The sequence below is a fragment of the Hippocampus zosterae genome, chromosome 17 (assembly GCF_025434085.1).
Source record: "Hippocampus zosterae strain Florida chromosome 17, ASM2543408v3, whole genome shotgun sequence".
NCBI classification, from domain to species: domain Eukaryota; kingdom Metazoa; phylum Chordata; class Actinopteri; order Syngnathiformes; family Syngnathidae; genus Hippocampus; species Hippocampus zosterae.
The window spans coordinates 1,131,629-1,152,062 of record NC_067467.1 but is presented as its reverse complement, the minus strand read 5'-3'; the positions used below and the strand labels follow the sequence as shown (position 1 = coordinate 1,152,062).

At 49.7% G+C, this 20,434-nt stretch overlaps 1 protein-coding gene across 5 annotated transcripts; it reads left to right on the top strand.

Annotated features, from left to right (window-relative positions):
* Positions 1-526: 526 nt before the first annotated feature.
* On the top strand, positions 527-19,180 carry wizb (WIZ zinc finger b). Of its 5 annotated transcripts, XM_052048754.1 has the most exons (18): positions 527-829; positions 1,376-1,548; positions 2,873-3,056; positions 3,289-3,364; positions 4,298-4,446; positions 4,520-5,815; positions 5,881-6,306; positions 6,430-6,843; positions 10,392-10,517; positions 10,769-11,284; positions 11,371-11,666; positions 11,760-11,802; positions 11,880-12,362; positions 12,437-12,973; positions 13,076-13,287; positions 14,074-14,383; positions 15,033-15,198; positions 15,531-19,180. In XM_052048754.1, exons 2-18 carry the CDS (start codon positions 1,438-1,440, stop codon positions 15,853-15,855), a joined length of 5,670 nt encoding a protein of 1,889 aa, XP_051904714.1. In that variant the 5' UTR covers positions 527-829; positions 1,376-1,437; the 3' UTR covers positions 15,856-19,180. The 5 variants fall into 5 exon arrangements, with proteins under 5 accessions (XP_051904714.1, XP_051904712.1, XP_051904713.1 ...); XM_052048752.1 differs by having other exon boundaries at positions 1,381-1,548; positions 11,371-11,802; XM_052048753.1 differs by having other exon boundaries at positions 11,371-11,802; positions 11,880-12,341.
* Positions 19,181-20,434: the final 1,254 nt, after the last annotated feature.

Below are 20,434 nucleotides of genomic sequence, written 5' to 3'. Positions count from 1 at the left end.
TACTAAAAGCGTGAGCGTGAATTAGCCTAATTCAATAATTTTACAGTCCTTGATAACAAACCCAATTCCGGGACGGCCACTAGGGTACGCTAAAGGACTAATTCAAACTTCTTCATTGAGCATTACGTTCCAATATTAAATGTATTTAATGATGGTGTCAAATTTTAAAACTGGATACACCTGCTATTAGATTTCCATTGACTAAAATACAAGTGAGCCTTTTTTTAACAGCGTCTAAGTAAACCAAACCAATGCCAACTGACAAATTATAACATCTACAATTGCACTGAACTACAATCTAAATGGAGATTCTAATCTTCAATGTCAATGACATTTGTAATGTATCCACTTAGGTGTATAAACTACCTTACTAGACACACTAAACCACTATTATTACACGTTATATACATATATATTTTTTTCAAAGGTGGATTTACAAAATACGCATCCAGTAATCATTGTCGTACGCGGAATGTCCGAGTAAAAACCTTTCAAAGTGAAAATAAACTTGCTGCTGCAGGGCGACTTCAACTTCTTGTCACCTCCCAGTCGACGTTACGTACGCCGCCGCCGCCGCCGCCGTGGCGTGCCTGCAAATCTAATAACATGGAGTCCTGTGCCGAATGCCTGTCAGGGAGCCATGCAAAACATCACCAAAGAGTTTCGTGTACCACTTAAAGAGCACATTCGCCCATGTAAGCAGCCGGGGTGGGGGCTTGTAGCGAGCATCGTCTCCGGGGCGTCAAGCTTCTTGCTCGGTCCTCAACTATGACGAGCGAAGCTTAGGCTGCGACTCCTTCCCCTGGATCCGCACACCAAGGCGACATCAGTGAGTATTTTCCGGGTGAAATTGTTGCCGATGTGACTTCGTGCTTTTAAAAGGCACCGTGCATCGCATCGCCGAGCTTAGACTGACCTGACAATGACCGATCAACAACACCGGCCACGTACTTCCAGTGGGCTAACGCAAGCCCCAGCCGCTGCACCTTTTGAACGTCTCGGTTATTTCCTCACTGACCTAAAAGGCACAGAAAGGACGCGGGCCTGGAAATAAACGCCACATCTTTCTGTAAGCATTCGGGCACCTTGTCTCTCGTTTAAAAGAGCAGACGTATCGTGAAAATGGGTCAGACGGGCCTATACAGCTGCAGCCGGTGGGGGATCTACTGAGGACAGCTAAAACATGAACATTCTGCAACTCCGCAATCGTTTGCGTTGTGTGACATCGCCGTTTGAACACACCGACTGCAGTTTTGTCATGCAGATGTATGCAATCGGCGTTGAGCAATGAATGGATGAATGTAGAAAGCAGAAAACCTAACTTATCGCATTCTCCACCCCCCACCCCCCACCCCTCTTTGGATGTTTTCACAAGACAAGGAGGGGGTGCACAATGTAGGCTGTTCTGTTCTCCACACTGTTCTCTGGGAGGGGACAATGGAGCCGGAAGGGCAACCCCAGACCCCAGGGACCAGCGATGTGCCCCCACCTTTGAACTCCGCACAAAATCCAGTCACCCCGGCCTTCCTTAACTGCACCTTACAGCAGGTAAAGCCTTCACGTCACCATCACTGCTGTCGTTTAAGGTGGAGGAAATGTCATCTGCGATGTTATGAATCACACATACAAAATCAATATCATGTGATTTTATTATGAATGTTTCCTGAAAGACAATAGGAGCTGTTGCAACAATACCCGAATAACATTTGGGTAGCATGGTCAACTAGTGGGTAGCACATCTGCCTCACAGGAGTTCAGATGTGTTACAGATGAGTTACTTCTGCCCCGGTTCCAAACCTGTTTCTATTGACAGTAGTCGACGAGTACTAAAAACAACAAACGTGCTGTTGGACTATTGGTGAAGACGTTAGCATTGGCGCCGTGGATCAACAGAGCATTACTGTTCCTTGTTGGGTGACATATTTTTTAGTTGCTTGACGGAACCTCTAAAGCACGATCTTTTCTACCCCATAGCCCAGTGGAAAAAAAAAATATTCCTATAGACTGGGAAAAAAAACCGCTTTGTTGAATTTACTCCATTTTATTTTGTATTTTGTCCATTGACTGCACAAAATAAAGATCCTGATACATTTTAAGTGGATATATATATACAGTCTACTTGATGATTTTTATTTTCATGCAATCATAAAATGGAGTCATTCATTCATTCATCTTCCTAACCGCTTGATCCTCACTAGGGTCGCGGGGGGTGTTGGAGCCTATCCCAGCTGTCTCCGGGCAGTAGGCGGGGGACACCCTGAATCGGTTGCCAGCCAATCGCAGGGCACACACAGACAAACAACCATTCGCACTCACACTCACACCTAGGGACAATTTAGAGTGTTCAATCAGCCTGCCATGCATGTTTTTGGAATGTGGGAGGAAACCGGAGCACCCGTAGAAAACCCACGCAGGCCCGGCGAGAACATGCAAACTCCACACAGGGAGGCCGGAGCTGGAATCGAACCCGGTACCTCTGCACTGTGAAGCCCACGTGCTAACCACTGGACTACTGGGCCGCCCATAAAATGGAGTCAATTCAACAAATATATATTTTTTCAGTGACACTAGTAGAAAACTGGTTGCGCCCCTCGGCACAGATGTTGAGAAAATGATGAAATGTGTGACTTTTTTTTTTTTTTTTTACATATTACATTTTTGATGTAATCCATCCGTTTTCTATACCGCCTACCCCCGTTCATCCCAACTAACTTGGAGTCAAAGGTGGCTCACACCCTGGGCTGTTTGCCAGTCAGTCACAACAATCACAATCGACATCTGAAAAATGCACTTTTTTTTTTGGTTTCCATTCTTAACTCTAATACGGTGAGCATTATAAAAATGTTTTTTTTTTTGTAATTCTTGCCACTAGTCTTCACGTTCTTCCGACGTGAGCGACGCCCCGACGTCGACTGAAGGCTCACAAGGTCACGATGGGGATGCGCCTCCCGAGCAGACCGAGCGCTCTGAGCACAGCGCAGACCCAGCACAGAGGAGATTCGGGTCCTCGGCCTTTTCCTCCTCCCTGAGCTGGGACGAGAAAGAAACCCGAGATGGTAACGCATCGCTTTGCATATTTTAAGTTTTGAAACGTGCTAGTCAAGCCGAGCAAATTCAGTCATTGTCGTCGTCTTATCGTTTTAAATGTGATTCCGTCTGTTTGGAGAAGTCTCTCGGTTCTCTCTGTGTAATCCGCTTTGACGACAATGTCGTTTTTGACTGTCGATTTTTCACTGTTTGGCTGTGAAGTGATTGTTTCTGTGGTTTGTGTGTGCTGTTCTATGTCAGAGGAGGAGCGGCGGCATTTTTCTAACCCTCAAGGTCTGGCTGCTCACAGCCCAGGATCTCCTTCCTCTGGAGCCAGGTGAGGAAGGTGGTGCTGTGGTGTACTCTTACAAACTAAAGCCTATTTTTTAAAATTTGATTTTTAATGCAAAGATTTTGCAAAACGGCCCCATCAGAGCAGAAAGTGAAAGTTCCGCACGAAGCCTTCGTGATGTTCACGGCCAACCGACTTCCCGAAATCGGCATCTGCTGCCACGTATGAATGCTCGTCTGGGCAGCGACGTTGCCTTTGACGCAACAAAACAGAAGAAGTTTATATACGCGTTGTCTTGACTCACTTGGTACGTCCCAAAGGCGGAATTTTGGTGGCATGACTTCAATGACATCCAACGCTTCCGCTGTTTGTACCGAAAAGCGACTCCTTTATTGGAGTCATGCATGTAAAGCATTCGTGTGACTTTGTATCTAGTATACAGTATTGTTTGTGTGTATATTTATACAGTATATTCATTCATTCATCTTCCTAACCGCTTGATCCTCACTAGGGTCGCGGGGGGGTGATGGAGCCTATCCCAGCTGTCTCCGGGCAGTAGGCGGGGGACGCCCTAATTGGTTGCCAGCCAATCACAGGGCACACAGAAACGAACAACCATTCACACTCACACTCACACCTCGGGACAATTTAGAATGTTCAATCAGCCTGCCACGCATGTTTTTGGAATGTGGGAGGAAACCGGAGCACCCGGAGAAAACCCACGCAGGCCCGGGGAGAACATGCAAACTCCACACAGGGAGGCCGGAGCTGGAATCGAACCCGGTACCTCTGCACTGTGAAGCCCACGTGCTAACCACTGGACTACCGGGCCGCCCCGTATATTTATATATATAATGTACAATTTGTGTGTATTCTCTATGCATATACAGTGTACTGCACATGTAGCAGTATTTTTACATCAAATATCTTGATATATGTATGGATATCTTTTTTTTTCTTTTTTTGGGCGCTGTCCAGAGTTGATGGCGAGGACGACAAAAAAGCAGAAAAATTGCAGCACTCGGAGCAAGAGTCTGGTCTGTGCGTCTCTGGGGAGTTGCGCGAGGAAAATCAAGAAAGCACAAGAACAGAAGAACCAAATACATCTCAGCTCGGCCCAACGGAATGTAAGTACCCGCGTGGCCGAGCAAAAATAGTCGTTTCGAAAAGACGTTCTCATTCGCAACTTTTGCTTCACAGTAGGAGGTGAGGTCCTCCTCGGTAGAATCAAACCAAAGGATGCTTGCCAAATGGGGGATGAGGAAGAGGGAAACGACGTCAAGGATCTTGAGAGGGATGTACACGTCTTCGTGGGAGACTCTGACCCTGACGCTACTCGCTTCCAGAACTGCAGGCAGAAGAGAGTCCCGCTCGGGCCCTTCAGCGCCACCTTACAGCACACATCCCCCGAGGCCGCCACGCGAGCGGGCGGGAGTCCCCGACGATCGATACATGCCAAATTGGCGGCACCTCCGAGTCAAAGTGGAGGATCGTACCATATCGATGATTCGGGGAAGGGGTCGGCGGAAGAGCCAATCGTGATCGGAGACGGCGAAGGAAAAGGAGACGAGCGCAAAGACTGCCGTTTGGAGCGCGGCGGCGCAGATATTTTCACCTGCGTGGAATGTAGCATATACTTCAACAAGCGGGTCCACCTGAAGGAGCACGTGATTGAGCACCGGCAAACGAGTCAAGAAGGCTCCCAACATTTTGAGTGTACCGAGTGCGGATGGGACCTCCCCGATTCTGGCGGGTTAGCCGAGCATCAGAAAAGGCACCAGGAGTCGCGTGCCAAGATCCTGGCGGAAATCGAGAAACTGAATGAAAACGAGAAGGCAAAAGAAAGAGCGCAGTCTGAGGCCATGACGCAAAATACGAGTCCGGGTCCGGTTCCCGGCGAGGTGTCGGACACCCGTCCTCCTCAATCAAACGCAGCTCAAAGTCCTGCGGGTTCTTTAGGAGCCGCGTTCCAGCCCCGGACTGTTTTGTACCGCCGCCGCTTTGTTTGCACCCATTGTAACTTCAGCACAAGAACCTCCCAGGCGCTGGCCAATCACACCAAGACCCACATGAGAAAACCGTTACTTTTCAAGTCCAGCTCCTCTTCCCCCGACCCCCCATCGTGTTCATCTCAAGCCGGAACAAAGAGACAGCGGAAACGGGCCCGCTCCGGACCGGATTCCATTCGCGACGGAGCGCCGGGGGAATCTCGTTGGTCTTATGAGCCCGTTTCAAACTCCATATTGGACTCCGACTCCATCGCTGTAGCCCCGCCCAGCTCGTGTCAAACCAAAGGCCGCCAGGGAATTAGCGCCTCCGAGAATGTTGCGGCCACCCGGCTGGTCCTCGGATGTCATAAGAACAGGAGGTTCGGTCGGAGAGCCAGGACAAATGAAGACGAGTTTCCCGGCTGTGAGGGAGACCGGCATGAGAGCCCCGAGATCCACCCTGAGGAGGTTGTGGCGAAAGGACGCACGAGAGCGCCATCTGAGCCAGGTGAGGCACCGCGCGACATATTTCCAGCCTGAAACGTACCCGTTTTATGTTCTCTTTTTATACAGATGAGTCTCCGGAGCAGCGAAGCGCCGCCGTGTCTCCCGAGATGAGGACTAGTTTGAAGGAGAAGGATGAGCCGGAAGGGGAGACTGACACAAGGGCTTTTGTTTTAAGGAGAAGCAACAGGATTACAGCGCCCCCTGTCGAAATTGAGAGCGACGACAATGACGAAGGCTGGCGACGTTTCCTGTCCGGGGACATCTCTGAAGATGCGGAAGATGACATCGATGAGCTCTCGGGCTCTCTGAGGAGCGTGGAGAGGAAATGCCCCTACTGCCCCGATCGATTCCATAACGGCATCGGCCTGGCCAATCACGTGAGGGGTCACCTGAACCGGGTGGGGGTCAGCTACGACGTGCGCCACTTCATATCCCCGGCGGAGGTCAATGCTATCGAGAAGCGCTTTTCCTATCAGAAGAAAAAGAAAAAAGGTCAGCGTCTTTGTTAAAATGTGACCGTCAATTCTGAAAGTCACCCAGACCGTTTTTTTGGTCTGGGTCCGGAACCGAAATAAGAGACTTCCTACAATTCTTTGTCTTTTTTTCACTCCGCAGTGGCTAATTTTGATCCATCCACGTTCAGCGTGATGCACTGCGAGTTCTGCAGCGCCGGCTTTGACACCCGCGCCGGCCTGTCGAGCCACGCCCGGGCGCACCTGCGAGACTTTGGCATCACCAACTGGGATGTTACCGTCTCGCCGATCCACATCTTGCGAAAATTGTTCTCCAGCAGACCGGACCTCGTCATCCCCACAGCTCCCCCGCGCAGCCCCGTCTCTGTTCAAGAAGAGGATGATGAAGAAGAAGAAGAAGAAGAAGAAGAAGAAGATGATGAGGACGACGAGGATGGGGTCATTGAGGTCAAGCTGGAGGGTGAGATGAGCGAGACGAAGATGGATGCCCTTTCTCCTGTTTCTTTCTCGTCTGGACCTGCTGGACCTTTGAAAGCGGAGGATGCTGTCAAAGAAGGTATGTTTGATGGTTTGAATTCGTTGTAGGCCAAAGTGCGGTCGGTCGATGAGCAAATCTTCGGAGCAGCGCCTCCAAGTGGTCGATTAAAGAAAACCTTTAATTGGATAAGAAAAATGTTGAGCTCTTCTCGTAGACTTTTATGGGGTTTTTCTTGTTTTGTGTTAGTAGAATCCTGAGTTTTCTTCTATCACCGATTGATATTTGGAACCGTTGATTATTCCCGCCCACACGAAGAAGGCCCCGCTTTGAGCTGAAGAGAAAGCCCGCCGCCGTCACCACCGCGCTTCGCTCGTGCTTATGTTCCTTTGGCGATATGAAGTGTTTTGTTTGCGCTCAACATATCTTTTGGAATTAGAGATAAAAAGTTCAACCTTGGTTTCATTGGAGCGTTGTTGGAAATATCAAGGGGGTGTTTTTTTTTTTCTTCTTCCTTTGGAAGATAAGGCTTCGGGTGTTGGCACCTTAACCCACAGTGCGCTAATCCAAGGAAGACGGGACGTGGCTGCAACTTGTCCTAAACAACCAGTTTTGACCGCCGTTCCTTCATAGTTTGCCCTTGGCCTCTTGACAGCCAAGCTGACCGGTTTTCTTTTCGAAATATGTATAAGAATCGGATTAAAATTGGATATGTGGCAAATACGAATACAGCCAGCCTAAATGCAAAAAAATCGCACAGATTGGAGCCATAGTGACTGGATGTGGGGGGCGGGGGGTGTCAAAAGTGCAATATTGGAACATAAGCATAAGATAAGATAAGAAAAACCTTTATTAGTCTCACAATGGAGAAATTCCCAATTCACAGCAGCAAAGTTATGAAAGTAAGAAGTAGAACAACAAAATAAAGGAGCTGCTGGAAAGGCAGCCACTTTCGCGGCGCCATTTTGAAGTCAAAATAACAAAAATAACACAAGACAACACATAGGACACAGACAGTCGTTCAATCTTCACCAATTTTCTGCATACACTTTGTTGTCTGAAGCAGTTCTAGATGAAAGAGGAGAGGATCAAAGTGTCCTTTCTCCAGTGGATCAGAGACGTCATGCTGAAAATGGATCCTATCGAAGGATTTGAATGACTGATGAATGAAGCAGTGGGAAATGTGACACTTTGAATGCTGAATCAAAACGGGGGTGTCTGTCCAAAGCGCGCGCGCGCGCGCGAGTATGGGCAGAGAAGGTGAGGGAGACCGAAGGAGTGCGGTGAGAAAGTCAGCCTCCCGATGCCCGTTGGTTGTGGCACTCGACTCGGTGCGTTCGTCGCAACCTCCGCCTCCTCTCGATTGGTCACGCCTTAGCTTGAGCGGTGCATATGGGGCCAAAATGGCTGCTTCCACCTCCCCGCGGACCCAAACAATAGCGGAAAAGCCGTCCGGCTCCGATGCGCCGCGGTCGCGGACCGGTGAGTAGCGGCCGGCTGTCGACTCCGCGCGTGGTCTCGGTTCCCCGCGGCGGCGGTGCGTGGCGGCGCGACCCGGGCCGCATCTCGAGTCGCGTCGCGGGCAGCCCCGAGCCATTATAAGTGTCGGCTAAATAAAATGCGCGTCTCCCTCGCAGGTAACGCGCACGCCAAAGCGCGTTAAATCGGGTCATTACTTACGGGCGTGACTAATTACGAGGACCGATTGCGATCGCTGATGGGTCGTCGCTCACAGTCGGATACGCTCAGTCTTTATCGATCAGACCTAAATCACAATCCTCGCCATTTTACTTGGCTTTGATTTTCTGAAGAGGGGTGTGCTTGCCATTCCATTGCGTGGAAGCATCTTGGATCCCGGAGCGATCGCACCGACGTCACGATGTTAACTTGAGTGCACTCAACAAACCTTATGCGGGATCTTACTCGGACCGCGAGCCCCGGTGGAAGTTTTGACTTTAGTTGAGGCGATCCGGAGCGGACCGAGAGGTTGACTTTGCTCCGCGCCGGAAGGTAAACGGGTTCGTCTAGCACCCCGAGGTGTCACATCGCCGCTCCATTACAGTCGAGGGATGAGCGGCCCGCCCACCAGACCAAAAGCTTTGTCTGTCTCCACGTCTCTTTTGATTCCCCCCCTTTTGTCGCAGAAAATGCCCAACTGCAGGAGACCGTCCATATTTCGGCTATCGGCTTTGCTTTTTGCACCGTTTTTTTTGTCACTGCGTGATGTCTATGCATGAAATGTCATTGTGAGCTGCGATTTAAAAAAAAAAAATGCGCTGCCAAGGTTGCGCTTTGTTTTCTTCCCGTGGTATCATTCATTCGTGCACTTTACACACACTGGAATTATATTGTCGTCACCATCAAAATACGGCGTTTTATCTCTAGTATCAGGACTTTTTTGGGGTCCCTATCAGGTTCTAAGACAGTTGAATAATGACGCATCACATACTTCACAGTCATCATTTATTTGACGACAACAACAAAGCCAACATGCAGCAGAAATGTCCGGCAAAGATCAGTAGAGCCAAGACAAACAACCGTTCACATTCACACCGAAGGACAATTTCGATTCTTCGACGAACCGAACCATGCAGGCGGGAAATCACCTCACCTCAGAATTACATACCTGTCAACTCATACGGTTTAGCCATAGTTCATACGGATTTTGTGGTGAAGCTTACGTATATGGCCGTATCGCACAAATCATACGGATTCTGAAAATTTCCGGGTTTCCAAATCATTTGGAGTTGGTGCAAAAAGTAAGGCAGGAATGCAACTCTGAACTCTCATCTAAGTAGAATGATGATTAGACATTAAGCAGACGTTGTATTATGGAGATCTACAATAAATATCATTGAAAATTTCGTGGGTTTTTTTCCTGCCGTTATTAAATGCTTTGTTATAAGGATTTTTTTGGTCTTCATAAGGATTTCTTTGGTAGTTTATACAGGTTGGCACAGTAATGCCACTAAGTAGAACGATGATTAGACATTAACCAGACATTGTATTATGGAGATCAACAATAAATATCATTGAAAATTTCGTGGTTTTTTTTCTGCCGTTATTAAATGCTTTATTCTAAGGATTTTTTTGGTCTTTATAAGGATTTTTATGGGTAGTTTATACAGGTTGGCGCTCCAAAAAGTTGACAGGTATGGAATTACGACGTGGGTGTGTCAACCACACGGCGCTGCCCTCAAATAAATCAAGCACTGTTATTAAAATTGATAGACAATAAACAACCAGTGCCAAAGGTGTAATTAGGTTCATTCTTTTCACATTACTTGTCATATAATTACGAAAATCGCCGAGCCACTCGGTCTCGTGATTGAGCAGAACATTGGTTCTCTTCAAGCATGCCTGGTGTTGTGTGACTGCTTTTCTTTTGCGCGATGACGACTTCCTGTTTTTGCTTCATATGTCGCTGGCTCGGCGGGGCTGTCGGCCAGGATCGAGCAGCTTTTTGATCAGCCCCAGCACCTTGATGTTGAACAAGAAGAATAAAACTGCATGCAGTCCCATAGATGTCCTCTTCACTGCACTTTCAGATCTTTGCAAATGCTGGCATACCTCAGAATGCACCAGAAATCGACAAAAATGTCGACTTTGAGGATTGTGTTCTATTGCAGGTGACGGAGAGGCCGAAGAAGAAGTTGAGCCTGAGCACTTGGCTGTCGGCTCCAGCCCGAAGAAAACACGCCTGCGCAACGTGGACCAGGATTGCCTCTCAGCAGGCGAAGATGAATGCACCAAAGGTGCCACAGAAACACTTTTTATGTTGCAAGAACGGCCCAAAAGGGTACAAGTATGTTTTTGAAGGTCATCCAAAGCCGACAGTTTATTTTGCACAAAATATCAATTTGGCAACATTTGATATCGCTACTATTGCTGTCCGAATTCTAAAATTGCAAAGTTAGACCTGGAGCGAGAGGATTCAACGCTCTTTGTTTTTTTTTTTTTTTTCGCTCGCTGGGGTAACTGACGGACGCCGCGCTCTCTCTTGCAGTTGCTGACTTCAAGTGTGAATTGTGCGGCGCTCAATTTGAGAGCAGGCGGCAGATGTCCGACCACGCCAGCTCTCACTTGCAGGCATCCATCGACCTGTTCTGTCAAACCGCCAAGGAGCGTCACCCGGACGGCCAAATAAGCTCCCGTGAGCCCGAGCCTCACTCGGCCAAGAGTTCCTCTCTGCTCGACTCGGAGACCCCCGAGGACAAAGGTCACGAGGAAGGCGAAGACTCGGACCGCGACGCCATGCCACTTTCCGTTTTGCCCGAAGCAGCGCAAGCGACGCCATCCGCTTCCCGTTCGGCGCTCGCGCCTTCTCCCGCGAGCTCTCCGACTTCGGTGGTGAGGAAAGCGCCGATTTCCTCTTTGCTGCCGGCGTCTTCGCCCTTGCGCTTCGCCGAGCACAAGACCGGGGTCGCGAAAGGCTTGACCCCTAACCTCTTGACCTCTGCCGCCATCTCACCATCCAAACCCATCTGGGCCCCGCATGAAAACGACGCTCCTCTCAACCTCGGTAAGTTGATTGACCAGTCAACCCCCCCCCCCCCCCCCCCGAAGGCGGTTTCGCGATTGACGTTGCGTTTTTTTCCCAACGCGCAGCCCTGGAAGTGGAGCCTAGCAAGGACATCGTTTGCCAGCTGTGCGGTGCCTGGTTTGAGACTCGCAAAGGCTTGTCCAGCCACGCCAGGGCTCACTTGCGCCACTTCGGCGTGGAGTACTCGGAATCCAAAGGCTCGCCCATCGCCCTCCTCAATCAGCTGATGGACTCGGAGGACTTCAAGCACAAAGCCGGCGAATTGCAGCCGGACGGGGAATCCCGGCAAAGCGTTCCCGGCACGCTTTCCCCCCCAAAGAAGGCCACGCTGCCTTCCTCCTCTCCATCCGTACTGTATAAGGTGACGACGGCGGGAGGCGGGACCACCTCCAAAGCTACCTCTCCGTCATCCTTCGGCCCGCCTCCCAAGCGTCTGAAATCATCTTCCGTGCAGGTCTTCCGCCTGGGCGGCGGCGACATCGTGAGCCTCCCACACAGTGAGTCTTTTTTTTGTTTTTTTTTGTTTTCCGTTGCACGAATCCATGAGCCGACGCCATCTTCTTTTTTCCCTCAGGTGAGCCCGCAAAGGAAATAGGCTGCGAATTCTGCGGGGAATATTTTGAGAACCGTAAAGGGCTGTCCAGCCACGCCCGCTCCCACTTGCGGCAAATGGGCATTACCGAGTGGTCGGTCAACGGGTCGCCCATCGACACGCTGAGGGAAATCATCTCCAGACGGGGCTTGCCTTGCGCACGTCCTTTCAAGTCTGGCAAAACCCCGCCTCCGTCTTCTCCCGGGTCCCCCGCTTCCCCGCTCTCGACCCGCTCCTCACCGTCCACCGTCCTTAGCCGACACCCCTTCGCCTCGCCGCCGCCGCCGCACGCTTCCAAATCGAATTCGGCTCCACTGATGTCCTCGAGCGGGCTGATTCTCAAGCTGAAGCCTGAACCCGTGCAGCTGGAGGTCACGACCCCGGAAGCCGGCGGCCTTTCCGCCGATTCGCTCCGCTGCGGCTGGCGCGGCGTCCCCCCCGACGGTGCGTTCCCTCTCAACCTGGGTACGTTTTTATCACGGAAGCGTTTTGCAAAGGTTCATACCGAACACACTCTTACTCTCTCTCGCTCTGTGCAGCTACGTCTCGAGAGGCGGAGCCGACAAGAGATATTCGCTGCGAATTCTGCGGCGAGTATTTTGAGAACCGAAAAGGCCTCTCCAGCCACGCCCGATCGCACCTGCGCCAAATGGGCATTACCGAGTGGACGGTCAACGGGTCGCCCATCGACACCCTGAGGGTCTTTATGCACAAGAGGGGCTTAAGCGCCTCCTCTCGGTCCGAGGGGGAGACGAAGGAGGGGGTGAAAAGTCCCTCGTGGGCCAACGCAACCAAAACTTCAGGGGGGTTGTTTATATCCGGCTACCAGTCGGCCAAGCTCTATCCACCCCCCCTTAGTGCGCCTTCGTCGGGGTCCAGGCTTTCCAAGCAAGGCCCCTTCGACACCCCCGGCTTACCGAAGATCGTCAGGATCTCCCCGCTAGGAAAACAACCCGAAGAATCCGAGTCGCCGGACCCTTCCCGGGCGGCGTCGCATCTACGCCAGACGTTCTCGCCGCTGCCGCGCGACTTCCCTTTGAAAAAAAAGCCTTCCCCCGACAAGTACGCCCGGAAGGGTGAGTGATCCAATTTTGCATCCCGCTTTTCAAAACCGCCAGCGGCGGCGACTCGTTGCGAAGCGTCAAGGACCCCCCCGTCCTCTTCTTCTGTGTCATCAGATCCGAGCTGCGAGCTGTGCGGCTTCTACTTTGAGAACCGCAAGGCGCTGGCCAGCCACGCGCGAGCCCACCTGCGGCAGTTTGGCGTGACCGAGTGGTGCGTCAACGGCTCCCCCATCGAGACGCTGAGCGCCTGGATTCGCAGCAGGCCGCAGAAGGTGTTGGAAATGCACCGGAGCTACATGCAGAGTAACCGCCCCGCCTCCAAGAGAGTAAGTGGAGGCACCCCCCCCCCCCCCCACCCCGACAGCTGGCGGTTTGACGGGTTTCACTCGAGACGCGTCGCCCATCGGCTTCGATGACGAGATTCGGGGGTCTTTACGTCTCGCGGGCGTCGCCGCGCCAGCGCCAGTCAGCTATTGACTCAATAGTTGCCATAGCAACCAGGGCGGCCTCGCCGCTTTGGTTTCATCTTCAGATGAATTATCGTTTGTTGCCCATTGAAAAAAATGTTTTTTATTCCCTTCTGATTTAAGTTTCTCGGTGCATTTGCGTCACTCTCGCACATTTCGCCCCGAGCTGTGATGTTGGATGACCTTGCGGGTGTCATTTGCGTTTCCGATAGATTGCGCAGGAATCGGCACATTGTTTCCGACAGAACTGACATGAATGGAAGAAAACGGAATTGTCACTCTCACGGCAACAATGAGAAATCAGTTCGGCCAACGGAATGAAGGAATACGCACAAGTATTTGAACCCGAATTTTTTTTTCGGATGAGGGGCCCCCTCGTCCTCCGATAAAAAAATCAATCGTTTGAACATCGATTGTCAATCTCGTGGCCTGGGGTTGTTTTGGCTGCTAAAAATAGTTTGCGCGCCTGCTTCTTTTTTTAGATCCAAAAAAAAAAAAAAAGAAAGGAAGCTGGCTGTGTTGTTTACCTTTGGCCAACATAGTTTTTATTTCACCAAAATGTGTGTGTGTGTGGGGGGGGGGGGGGTCACTGTGTCTTGTCCATAAACCGCCGAAGGACTGACTTTTTCCCTGGTTGCCTTGCAGAAGAGCAGCTCCCCGCTCCCCGCGTCCACGGATTCCGATCATAGCCCCCCCTTCTCGCATAAGGCCTCCTCTTCCTCCTCTTCATCATCCTCCCAATGGTCTTCGGCTTTGGCGGTGAACCTGGTGCGCCCGCTGAGCCGCGAGCTGGTCCCGGGCCCCCACAAGGCTCGGGAAGACCAAGCGGGTCCCGACCTTCGGGCTTCTCACGTCAGGCCTCCCAGCGGCGGTCCCAGACCCTCGCAGCTTGTCGGTAGCCTTCCACTTCAAGCGCAGGTGGCTCGCAGCGAACTCAATGTTCGCCTACCCAGAGGTACGGAAGGGTTTGATTCCATTTCCATTGTGCCTTTGAGCGCGTGGTCCCCTTTTTTTTGGCTGCAAGTCTGTGGCACTTGTCAATTGGATCGAATGTAAGGTCTAATGACCTCGAAGCTTGACGCCGCCATTCATCAAACATCTTCAAAACGGCACGTTACTGTACAACTGTTGTCGCCGTGACGTAAGAAAAGAATTGATCATCTCACAATAATAAGAAATAACCATAATCATGATCATTATCCGGGCGGCCCGGTAGTCCAGCGGTTAGCACGTCGGCTTCACAGTGCAGAGGTACCGGGTTCGATTCCAGCTCCGGCCTCCCTGTGTGAAGTTTGCATGTTCTCCCCGGGCCTGCGTGGGTTTTCTCCGGGTGCTCCGGTTTCCTCCCACATTCCAAAAAACATGCATGGCAGGCTGATTGGACGCTCTAAATTGTCCCTAGGTGTGGGTGTGAGTGCGAATGGTTGTTCGTCTCTGTGTGCCCTGCGATTGGCTGGCAACCGTTTCGGGGTGTCCCCCGCCCACTGCCCGAAGACAGCTGGGATAGGCTCCAGCACCCCCCGCGACCCTAGTGAGGATCAAGCGGCTCGGAAGATGAATGAATGAATGAATGAATGATCGATCATTATCCCCCCTCTCGGAAGGTTTCGAACGTCGGCCGCCGAAGCACCCGTCTTGCATCGAGGGAACCGAGAGGGACAGCGGCCCGGCAAAGCCCCCGCGCACAAGCACAGTCCCCGCTTTAGTGCCAAAGCCACCCGCCTACCCCCTGGTCAAGCTGGCGGGCAAGTTCTACACCCTGAAGTGCCGGTGAGTCAAGTCTTTGTCGTGGAATCTTATCGCCGAGGCTTCAAGCCGTCGCGGCAGGCATTGGGGAGATTTTGGCTCCGCCTCCTGCTTGAAATTTTTTGTTAAGCGAGCTAACGCAAAATATATTTGATAAATCATAATTCATGAAACCGAACAAACCCCATCTACAAAAACGACATTAAAAAAAAAGTCAAACTACATTGAAAAATCCCAAACTTTTGCTCCACAGGAGCCGCGCGTAAGACGCGATGTCGATTTATTAGCGATTGGCTGAAATTAGCCGGCCCGTTGAGCCGTCGCGGTTGTCACCGCTATCCCCCCCCCCCCATCAGATTCTGCGAGGTGGAGTTTCACGGTCCGCTCTCGGTGCAAGAGGACTGGATCAGGCACCTCCAGCAACACATCCTCAAGATGAACTACAGCCGGCCCGTCGAAGCCAAAGCGGACGGCGTTCAGGTCGCGACGGACACGCCGACCGCCGTCCGGCAGGCTTCGGCCCCCGGCACCTCCTCAACCACCTCCCTCACCTCCCTCGCCGTGACTCGCTCCGTCGCCGCCGACGGCCGCTCGCCCGAGCCTCCGGCGGAACTCGTCAAAATCTCGGAGGAATCGCTCCGCCCGGCTCCCGTTGTTGCCCTGCCCGCCCAGGTGGTGTAAGCTCCTCCCTCTCCGCCTCGCTAGGCCTTGCTTGCCCTCTTTTCTTTCCTTTCCTGCCATTTCATTCCTTCCAGTCCATCTGTCTCTTCCCCGTCAAGAGAATCGCTCCCTTTCAACAATTGGTGAAGGCCAAAGAGCCTCGCAGTGCCCCAAGCACCTTTTTGAAGCAGCTTTTTGAAACAAAGTCTTGTTACCATGGGAACGAAGCCCTCTCGACCGAAGGCCGATTGCGGCCAAGGTGATCCGCGGAGGTGAACTATTGTTCCGCCTTGTTTTTATTGAATGTTGACGTGGACCATTGCCGTACCCCCGGCACCTGTTTATCGGGAGGGGGGGGGGGGCTGAAAGGCTTTAGCACCCCCTCCCATCACGCTCCGGTCCGTCCCCCATTTCTCCCAGCACGTTCTCCATGAGAGCGTGCCTGGCGGCATTGGTCCTGACTGAAACCGGAAGAGATTTCCTTCCCGCAGGCAGTCTTGCGACGGAGACTTTAAACACACGTCGACACTTAGTGTTAAAAAAAAAAAAAAACAGAACACGGCACTTTGGACATAAGACACTGAGCACTTATGAAAAGGATTGGATTGGATGAAATTGTGACTGGTGTAAGGAGCAACAAGTGGAAGCACACCCCCCCCAAAAAAGGGGAATTAATCGAATACCGACCCCCCCCCCCCCAAATATCAATGTTGCTTGAATGTAGCATAAAGCACTTGTTTCATTCCTTTTATTTCTACACGTTTAGCAATCGAAAACTTGCCCCGTGTGATACCACTGATATTCCACTGCTGCTGTGCAGATTTTTTTTTTTTTTTTTTTTTTAATTATCCCTCTGTTGATTTCGGGGCCTTCAAAAACAAACAAAAAAAAAGGACATTGATGTTTTTACAATTAACCTTCCATGCACAGTGTTACCATCGGCATCCTGCCTTTTTTTTTTTTTTTTTTTTTAATTTTTAAAACATAACCCAAAAAATTATTTATTTCCGATGCACCTGAATGTGGTAAGCTAGCTCATGATACGACTTAAGTAGAACGTTGGATTGTTTGGTCAACTGTGCACTTTTTTGCATTTGTCGTGAGGCGCAGGACACTTTGCACAATCTACTGAGATCCAAGACATCAAAGATTCTTGCCTTTGCAATGACGCTTGGTGTCCCGCTTGGTCTGGAACGACACTCTCTCTCTCTTTGTAAATCTTGCGGTGGTAGTTGTCAAAGCAAATTGGAACGAGGAGCGCTGTTTGGAATACGTTGACTCTCATGTAGCGCACCGAGGGTTACCCAAATATTCGGAAAAACGCAGTTACCGTGTAGTACAGTTGTTGACGACCAACTACAATTGCAATAATAAATATATTGGTAACCTCACGCCATCCTGATGTTTCAATAGAAACTTTTTTTTTTTTTTTTGCGTTGGCTCTCTTTAGATCATGCGGCTGGTTAGAATGCAGTGGCCGGTTGGTGTACATACATTTGTACAAATGTGCTTTAGTTTCGAAAGAAGGGAGAAAAAAAAAAAAAAGAGGCTCGATAGGACATCTTTGTGACTTACGTCGCGGGATCGGGACGTGCAGGATGTGCATTGGCGTCTGGGTGTGCCAAAGAGTCTGTTTACTTCCTCGCCTTGCCTCTGTAAAAGCTGTTTACGTTGGACCTGATGATGGAGCGAGCGTTGGCTACTCGCCGAATAATGGACTGAGCAGCGGCGGCCCGCAATCCTACTTTACGAGCGGCCTTGCGCTTTTTCGTCGCAAGGACAGCACGCGGCCTCCGAGTGAGACGCCCGCCATGGGGATTATTGGCGTGAACAGGAGACAATTCCGGGCAAAAAAAAATGAACAGAAACCAAACGTCATTCCAAGCCGGGGGGCTCTGGAGGACTCTCGGCTGGCGGTCCAAACAGAAAATGGCGCAACGCTGGGGCTGCGCTCCTTCAGCGGTTCTTCGGTGCGTTCATATCGACGCAAAACCGAAGCGTAAACTAGGCTGACACGACCGTTTGCTTTCAACGTTCCCCCCTCCCCTGTGTACGGAATATAGACGCACACTATATAACTCCATGTAGCTGTCGACATTAGTAGGAGCTCTTAGCAGTTCTACACAAATGTGAACGCAACACTTTTGTTTTTGCCCCCCATCGATCGTAGACTTTTTCGACGTGTGCAAAAGATCAATTTCGCTCCAGGTATCGTTAAAAAAAAAACAAAACGAAATAATCTTTTGTAGCGCTCAAGTGCTTGATACTTGCAGTGAGCCAACCTTACCGTCGTCGTTTGTTTATGACGCCATCCAAGGATTTCATGGAATAAAACGCACACCGAGGCCAATCTTGACCGATACGCTTTTAATACAAGCGGGAGCTCGTCAAAGTGAAAAGCAACGTCGCGAGAAACTGTTGTGTCCTTGTGCTTCTTAGATATGCTTTGAATGAACGAGCCTCCGTCAGTGCAATGCAAGGCTGTTAGCTAGCAAATTGGCGTCCGAGATAAAAGACTATGAAACAATACACCAAAGCAAAGAAAAGGACAATTCTCGAGTCAATTAAGCTCAGCAAAATGTTGCGTTCGACTTAGCTTTGGTCCTGTTTTTATGAGTTTATGTGTTGGCCAGGTTCTGGATGTGCGTGTGGCTCACTTTGGCAAAGTACAAGTTCTCACCGACACGTTGAAATCCATTTGCGACCCATAGTGAGCGAAACGAGCCTTTTGCCCACATAGCAAAAGATCTCAGATCGTGAAAAAGATGAGCAAAAACAAGTGTTGCGTTTCGGGGTTTTTTTTTCTTTTTGTTCAGTATATTAGCCACGTAGTTGGAAAAAACAAGAAGTGATCTGAATTCCTTTATTGTGATTTAATTTCAACCTGATTCTATGTATTTTATTTCTCTGTGCATTTTCTGTACTTGCAGTCCTGCAAAGTGAATATTAGAACATTTCTACATTTTTCATCGCCAAGTCGCGGACACTTTTGGCGCTGCTCAGAATGTTGCGACGGAACTTGGGTGATTGAAGGCGAGTTGACAGTGGATCAAAGCAGCCTCGGAAGCTTTTCAACGGGACTACTTTGCACTCTTGCGTCACTTAATGAGCCTTAGTGTTCCCCCTTAAAAAAGTGTGTGTGTGCGTGTATGCGTGCGCGTGTGGATTGTTGTGTGTGTGTGTTGTTGTTGTGTGTCTGTGTGTGTGTGTTGCACACGCGCTATAATACGGTGGATATGACAGCAGCAGACAAAAAGATGTTTGGGAGAGAAAAGAGCTGTTCTGTACAGTTTTAGGTGAATCAACTCCAGAACCAAACAATAAATGTGATTTCCGTTTCAGAAAATGAATGTTGGACTTTTTCATAGCACGTCTTTGAATCAAATGTTTTTAGGGGCAGGGAGCTGGGGTGGGGGGGCTCTGTGGGACACTAGGGGGCGGCAGAATATTGTCTGTGTTCTATTGCAACTTTTCAACTTGTGTGTAGGGCAGAGGAATGGTACATTATCACTCCGGGGAAGGAACATTACAGATAAATATGGAAGGCGTCATATCAACGGCCACAATACTTCCAAATAATCACACTTTGACATTCATTTAGCAAATTTAAGGCACAGCTCTTGTGTTGGCTGGCACTTGGTTGTGTACAGTTGATATTAAAAAAAGTCTACACACCCTTGGCCAAATGCCAGATGATTGTGCTAAAATAAATCATTTTGCCACCATTAATGTGACCTAGGAGATCATTCGGTTGGGGGGGGGTCAACTCTGTTTGAGACATTTGGCAAACATTTGGTGCTTACACCAAAAAGAAAAAATGAATGAAAGAAAAAAAATCTTTGATTGTTTCACATTCATTTGTCCTTTAGTATTTGTTTAGATTTATAAAAGTGAGAAAAATGTGCAGCTTTTTAGGACAAAGTTTTGTTTTTGTGAGTGGGGAGTGTTTGAATGTCTTTGTCTTATGTTGTAATGTGTAAATGTGTATAATGTACAATTAATCGGTGGGGCTGAGGTGCACCACCTTATGACTGGCTGTGTTCAGTAGTCATTAATTACATTCAAACTCTTTTAAATGGGATTCGGCACGCACCTGCCAACATCCGAAGCTCCCCTGATTGACCCCAAATCGAGTTCAAATGTTCTAGCGGGCTTTTTTAATATTTTTTTTAATTTTTATTATTAATAGTCACATTTTACAGCACAAGCCATGATCTGCAAAGAGCTTAGATTGTTCAAAGGTATCGGACAGGGAAAAGCAACAAACACAAGTCCAAAGCATTAAATCTACTTTCGATCAAAGAAAACAGTCGCCCTGAAGTGGAAGTAATATGACACATTCACCTAAAAAAAAAAAGTTGAAAATGTGAGAAGAAAAGTAGTCTGGGAGGCTGTCGAGAGAGCGACGATGCCGACGGCGACAGTGAGGCAACTTCAAGGAAGCGCTGGCTGTTTAGGACATGCAACAACATGTACCTTCAGGCTTTGATTTTGAAGCCAAAACATGAAAATCATGAAAGGCCAACCGCAACATCTTTGTTTGGGGTTAATCAGAGGCCATTAAATGGTGGCAGACGCGCGCCGATTTCTATTTATAGAA